The sequence below is a fragment of the Canis aureus genome, chromosome 38 (assembly GCF_053574225.1).
Source record: "Canis aureus isolate CA01 chromosome 38, VMU_Caureus_v.1.0, whole genome shotgun sequence".
NCBI classification, from domain to species: domain Eukaryota; kingdom Metazoa; phylum Chordata; class Mammalia; order Carnivora; family Canidae; genus Canis; species Canis aureus.
Genome location: NC_135648.1, coordinates 2,441,649 through 2,448,863, shown reverse-complemented (window position 1 = coordinate 2,448,863; position 7,215 = coordinate 2,441,649). Strand labels below are relative to the sequence as shown.

General features: G+C 45.2%; 1 protein-coding gene across 6 annotated transcripts in view; it reads right to left on the bottom strand.

Moving 5' to 3' along the window:
• Positions 1-213: 213 nt before the first annotated feature.
• LY9 (lymphocyte antigen 9) overlaps positions 214-7,215 on the bottom strand; it is a 31,862-nt gene continuing 24,860 nt past the window's right edge. For 5 of the 6 annotated variants that reach the window (XM_077887077.1, XM_077887081.1, XM_077887078.1 and 2 more), the window contains 3 exons: positions 5,550-5,824; positions 5,105-5,176; positions 214-928 (listed from right to left, as the gene is read on the bottom strand). In XM_077887077.1, the coding sequence (XP_077743203.1) occupies positions 860-928; positions 5,105-5,176; positions 5,550-5,824 (416 nt within the window). In that variant the 3' untranslated portion in view covers positions 214-859. Of the gene's footprint in view, positions 929-1,126; positions 1,335-5,104; positions 5,177-5,549; positions 5,825-7,215 lie in introns of those variants that run through there. The other variant, XM_077887079.1, reaches the window with a different exon arrangement.

Below are 7,215 nucleotides of genomic sequence, written 5' to 3'. Positions count from 1 at the left end.
GGCATTTTAAGCATTTAAAAATACATCAAAAGAGTGATACACATATATGGTTAAAAGCAGAAATGCAGACTACAAAAAAGTATGCAGTAAAAACAACAACCCAGTACAGTCCCTGGAGGCAGCCACTAATACATATTTTGTATTTCCTTTCGGAAATTTTGTATAACTATATAAATATATATATGTATATATATGTATATATATATATGTGTATATATATTCACATTTCTTCTTTATTCAACTGGTAGCATGTGATACTCACTGCCCTGGAGTTTGTTCTTTCCATTCTTAGAGCTCATTCCATATTAGCAGGTACTCATCTTTCCTGTCTTTACAAAAGCAGCAGGGCTTGCTGTCGCATGGGTACACTATCATGCATTTAGCCGGATTCCTACTAAATGGACTGTTAGGTTATTTCTGTCCTCTTATTTTAAAAGGTATTGCAGTGGACATGATTTTACATAGATCTTTGTGTCCGTGAGTGAGAATGTCTGTTCGATTCGTTTTAGCAGATGTTTAGAAGATGGTGTGAAGGTCTAGGATCCTTGCAACAACACTGGACCAGTCTTGGCAGAGCTCTGAGTGGTGTGTATCTGAATTGGGAAACTGTATGAGCACTCTTGGAGACAGATGGAGCGGGGACGTCTTGAAGGCCGGGGACTCCAAGATGGAACCTGTGTCTGATTTATTAATGGGCTCAGGAAGTCATAGGGGTAGCAGGAAGGGGGTGGGTCAGATCCGGGCATTGTAGAGACACTGAAGGCAATTCTGAAGTGTTTCTGTCTCTAGGAACTCCAGGCCCCATACTGTCCAGCAGCCTCTCCAACTACAGGGGTAGAAGCAGCAGTTGCTTTTCTTTTCAGGTGAAATTTTCATAGGTAGGGATTTCAGGAGATTCAGGATCATTCTGTTGTGGTGGTGGCACCACCTGTGAGCCAAGAGACATAAGAATATGGTTAATAAAGGCTGGGAGGCTCTAGCATCTGGTGAGAGAGGAAGGTCAAGCTGGGCTAAGACTGGTCCACGCTGTAGGAGTCAGGTCATATGGACTGGTCTAGGGGTGGGACAATCCATCAAGCTGATGGCAGGCATTTACGGAGAATCTCCTTTTTTTTTTTTTAATAAAGATTTTATTTATTTATTCATGAGAGACACAGAAAGAGAGGCAGAGACACAGGCAGAGGGAGGAGAGGCAGGCTCCATGCAGGGAGCCCAATGCGAGACTCGATCCTGGGAATCCGGGATCAGGCCCTGAGCCAAAGGCAGATGCTCAACCGTTGAGCAACCTGAGCATCCCAGTGGAGAATCTCCTAATGGGAGGTTGGCTAGGCTCTCTGTAAGGAAGATAGAGAGAGGTTTAGTATAGCAAGTCAAGGGATTACAAAACTGACAATAAAAGGGCTTGCTCTTAAAGCCTTTTATATTACATATAGATCATAAATATATATAAATAAAAAATATATTATATTTATTTATTTGAAAGAGAGCACAAGCAGGGGGAGAGGCAGAGGGGAAACCAGGCTCCCCATCGAGCTGGGAGCTGAATGCGGGGCTCGATCCCAGGACTCCAGAATCATAACCTGAGCCAAAGGCAGAGACTTAACAGACTGGGCCACCCAGACGTGGAGACAAACATCTATATAAAGATATTTCAGGTGGTAGAAGTTATGTATCCAAGTGATGCATCCAGGCCCAGACCCTTAGGCCCTCGTGTTCCCAGGGTCCTGAGGATTCGCTGTTCAGGGAAGGCCCTGAGGAGCAGCTGAGATGTGAGCTGACGCAGGGAGGAGAGGAGACAGAGTGTCAGTAGTAGCTTGGGAATAGCATAAACCTTTGAGATGTCATGTGTCAGAAAATAATAGCTAAAGTGGGTGTGTGGATTTCCTGAGCAAGTGGGCAATGATGGCCTTAAGGGATCCAGAATCAGGATTCGTGGTCCTGAAAATTCTGAAGGCAAGGGATACATACTGTCAAGACCTTTGGCTGGGGAAACGCACTGATTTCCACCTAGACTGTGAGTGAGGGTGGTTGCAGGGATCTGGAGTTCCTGGGGTGGTGTGGGAACCGTGCAGGACTAACCAGACCAGAGGTGACTCGAGGCCATTCTGAAACTCGGATGTCCGTGACTCTACGATTGACCAGTATTGGCCCAAACACAAAGAGCCAGGTCAGAGTAGAAAACAGCTTTGGGAATATAGTGAAAAGCGTAGATGTGGTGTCAAGGCCTCAGGTGAAGTACCTTACAGGCTAAGCAGAGGCCACATTCCACAGGACAGGACATGAGGTAGATGATGGTTGAGCTGAGCTGTATATCTGTACAAACATTTCCTGAGCAAATTCTATCCATCTTTTACGGTCCAATCCAAATTATTATTTTTTTTATGAAGCCTTTCCTGTCTACTTCAGTGCAGTGTGCACTGATGTCCCCCTACTTCCAATGTCTGGAAAACCTTTGGGAACGCACACCTAACAAGTAGTATGTAGTATGTGTTTTTATTTCCCTCCCAGGTGATTGAATTGGTTCCACTTTTCCTCCACTGAAAGCCAGATAAGGTAACAGGCCTTCGAGGTTGAGGATGGTGCCTTAAACATATATCTGAATCCCCAAAGCACTCAGCCTTGTTCTGGGCAAACAAAAGGTGTTCAATAAATATCTATTGATTGATTCATTAGTCACAGGGAAGCAGTAGAAATGAACAACTTCGAGAGGTTTTCTTTTTTAAGATCTTGTTTGGGGGCGCCAGGGTGGCTCACTCAGTTGGGCATCTGACTTTTGATTCTGGCTCACGTTAGGATCTTAGGGTCGTGAGATCAAGCCCTGTGTCCAGCTCCACACTCAGAAGGGCGTCTGCTTGAGATTCGCCCTCTCGCTCTGTCCCTCTCCACCTCTAAAATAAGTAAATAAATATTTAAAAAAAATCTTGTTTGAACACCTTAAAACAAGGATGAAAAACAAAGAGGGAATTCTGGGGGAGATTTGAAAATAAAAGTATATATGAGCCCATGTTTTCAGGGAAGTGAAAGAGAACAGGCAGCTAGATTCAGATCAAGGTTAATTATTTAAGATTATTCAGGATCCCGGTGCATGGAGCCTGCTTCTCCCTCTGCCTGTGTCTCTGCCTCTCTCTCTCTCACTGTGTGCCTATCATAAATTAAAAAAAAAAAAAAAAAAAAAAAGATTATTCAGGATTGGGGACGCCTGGGTAGCTCAGCGGTTGACGGTTGAGCATCTGCCTTCAGCTCAGGGCAAGATCCTGGGTCTGGGATCGAGTCCTTCATCGGGGTCCCTGCGTGGAGCCTGCTTCTCCCTCTGCCTGTGTCTCTGCAGAGACATACTCTCTCTCTGTCTCTCATGAATAAATAAATAAAATCTTAAAAAAAAAAAGATTATTCAGGATTGTTTTAAAAGTCTTTGTGGTATTTATTTTTATTTATTTATTGAAGATTTCATTTATTTATTCATGAGAGACACAGACACAGGCAGAGGGAGAAGCAGGCTACATGCAGGGAGCCCGATGTGGAACTCGATCCCAGGACCCCGGGATCACACCCTGGGCCCAAGGCAGATGCTCAACCACTGAGCCACCCAGGTGCCTTCCTTGTGGTTTTTATTTTTTTTTTTTAATTTTTATTTTTTTTAAATTTTATTTATTTATGATAGGCACACAGTGAGAGAGAGAGAGGCAGAGACACAGGCAGAGGGAGAAGCAGGCTCCATGCACCGGGAGCCTGACGTGGGATTTGATCCCGGGTCTCCAGGATCGCGCCCTGGGCCAAAGGCAGGCGCCAAACCGCTGCGCCACCCAGGGATCCCCGCTGCGCCACCCAGGGATCCCCGCTGCGCCACCCAGGGATCCCCGCTGCGCCACCCAGGGATCCCCGCTGCGCCACCCAGGGATCCCCCTTGTGGTTTTTAATACCGAAAGCCCAACTACTATTTGTGTGACCTTTGGCAAAATTAGCTTCTGCGAATCTTAGCTTCTTTGGCTGGAAAATGTGGGTGACAACACATTTATAGAGGTGTCCTAAGGATCCCATGAGAATATGTTTGTTAATGTTTTATGAACGTGATGTAAAAGTTATTTTTATTATTTAATAGTAAATTCTACCATTAAGGGATCTTTTAACACCAAAATAAAACCAATGTGTTGTAGTTAATAGCACATTTTCAAAAAAATCTTGACATTGGACTATTGGCTAATTTCTTTCTTTCTCTTTCTTTCTTTCTTTCTTTCTCTTTCTTTCTTTCTTTCTTTCTCTTTCTTTCTTTCTTTCTTTCTTTCTTTCTTTCTTTCTTTCTTTCTTTCTTTCTTTCTTTCTTTCTTCTTTCTTTCATCTTTCTTTTTTTTAAAGATTTTATTCATTTATTCATGACAGACAGAGAGAGAGAGAGGCAGAGACACAGGCAGAGGGAGAAGCAGGCAGAGGGAGAAGCAGGCTCCATGCAGGAGTCTGACGTGGGACTTGATCCCGGGTCTCCAGGATCACACCCCAGGCTGAAGGCGGTACTAAACCGCTGGACCACCGGGGCTGCCCTATTAGCTAATTTCTAATTGTTTTGGGAAATTACCATTTTGGTGGATTAAGATTAGGTTTAGAAGTAGATTTAGAAATACACATAAATCATACAGTATTTGTGTTTACAGCTTCTCATTCTGGTCAGTGTTAAGAATAACCAATATAAAACATTATTAAATTAATTCGAAATGTCCAGCCTTTGACCAAACAGATGTGAATCAGAAATATTTGTTCAAGCGTCTCTGTTGGGACGCCTGCGTGGCTCAGCAGTTGAGCGTCTGCCTTTGGCTCACAGCGTGACCCTGGGGTCTCGGGATCGAGTTCCTCATAGGGCTCCCCACAGGGAGCCTGCTTCTCCCTCTGCCTGTGTCTCTGCCTCTCTCTCTGTGTCTCTCATGAATAAATAAATAAAATCTTAAAAAAAAAAAAAAAAGCATCTCTGTTGACCATGGAGTATGTCAAGGGGGTGCATACTGGATAGAACTTACGCTACTTTGCCATGGGGGTGTAGGACTTTCAATTAAAATGGTCTGCACAATAATTCCTTGTTTTAGGAGCCTTGGGATACAGAGAAAATTGTTCTCACCTTTTGAGGTGTCTGTATAGAGCTGTAGATTGTGGCTGAATTCTCTTTCTGCTGAGGAACCGAGGTCTTTCCCTGTAACAGACCAACATCAGACTACCCATAATCACCATATGAGAGATTTCTGGAGTTTACCCTTCAGCCCTTAAGGAGAGGGGACACTGTACCAGGTTCAGGTCTTAGACGATGGTGGCTGCCTTAGTGCAATGGGGACAGTGCTTCTGTTTGCTGAACACCTCCCTTATTAGTGGCCCAAGATTTGGAGCTGAGGACGAGCTCCTTCACTTCAAGGGACCCCAAGGTTTGGTAAACACGGATAGAGCCACAGTTATCTGCCCATGTGCTGCTGGTCCTGGCCCCCAGTCTGGAGGCACTAGTCATCCAGGATATTGGATGGTTCTAGAAGTGGAGGAGGAGGAGGGAACGTATACTAATCAAAAAAGCTCACCCGAGAGTTGAGGAATACTTGCGTATACACCGTGCTGTTTTGGGCCACAGACGCAGGCACCATGCGTTCCGGAGTGACGAGATCATACTCTGCTTGCCCCTCAGATGCTGAGTCAAATTCAGTGTCCTCCTGGTTGACCAAGGCATACTTTTGGTGTCTTCCAGCCTTGGGTGTGTCAGTCCTTTCCTGGTCCTCCTCACTTGTTTCACTGCCGTCGGAGGTGGACCTAGTCTGTTGCTTGGCAGGCTGAGGGAGCGTGTCCAACTCCTGATACCCTTGGGAGAGCATATTGCACAATGTGCGGCCAGTGGTGAGTTTCAAACGCATTGTGCAGGCTGGGTAAAAAGTGTGGCAGCCCCCACCTCTTTCTTGTTTTGTGCAAGGATCCAAGCTGCACTGACTTCTACCCCAGGTGAAGCCTAAGGAACTGGAGGAGAGGTTGTTCTGTCTCCCCACAGGGGATTCTATTCCACTCTTTCCTCCTTTTTAAAAAAGATTTTATTTATTTATTCATGAGAGAGAGAGAGAGAGGCAGAGACACAGGCCGAGGGAGAAGCAGGCTCCCTGTGGGGAGCCAGGTGTGGGACTTGATCCCAGAACCCCGGGATCACAACCTGAGCCAAAGGCAGATGCTCAACCCCTGAGCCACCCAGGTGCCCCCCCTTCCTCCTTTGAAGCATTCACTCATTTTCACTTGGTAAACATGCATGGAGTATGGCACGGGATGAACCCAGCAACTCTCTGTGAGCCCAACTGGCTCTGTTGGATAAGCCATCCTAAGTGCCGTGATGTGTACTCTGGGAAAGCACAAACGTCATTAGACCTGCTCTTGAAGGAGGATGCTGTCCTGCTGGGGGTCAGATCCATACAGAAATCAATGAATGCAAGCCCAGCTCTGGTAAGGGTGCATGAAAAGAGTGAGGAAAATGTGAGGACACGGGCTCTGGTTAGGAAGCAGAGAAGAACTGATGAAGGTGGTGGGATAGAGATGGGCCTTGATGGAGGGGCAAGATTTTGATGAGGGACGGATTATTCTTGGTTGAAGAAGCACCACGATTAAGGGCAGGTGTGAAACCCTCTCTTTTGGGAAAAGATGGCATTCAAGATATTTAACAACTGCAATGGCTGGGTGTAGGACAATCAGAAGTGAGTGTCGGTTTTGAACAACTGGTTGGCACACTAGGTGCATGTCTACCTGCCTACACTCTATTTCTGAGTGTAGAAATAATGGTTCACATTTACCAAGTGCCTAGTATGTGTCAGACACCATTCTAAACACTTTTCATTAATAAGCTTTTTCAATCTGGATGAAACCCTGTAAAACAAAAACTATATTTTTTGCAGATGAGGAAACTGTAGCACATAAGGTTTAAATATTTGCCCGAGTAAGTGGTAGGGTCAGGATTTGAATGCTCGGGAAACTTCGCACTGATTTTTTTTTTCCCCTGATGTTCTTAACTACTCCTCCTAATAGCTCCCTACGGGCTTTGTGTAGGAAAAAAGTAGGTAAAGGGTGGTCTGACTAAATCCTGAGTGATAATATAACAGTAATTACCACCTATTGAGTGCACACTGTTGTCGCTGACCCACTCAGTACTCACAGCAACCCTAAGAAGTGGGTGCACTTATTTTGCAAGGTAGGGAAACTGATGCGTCGAGACTGAAT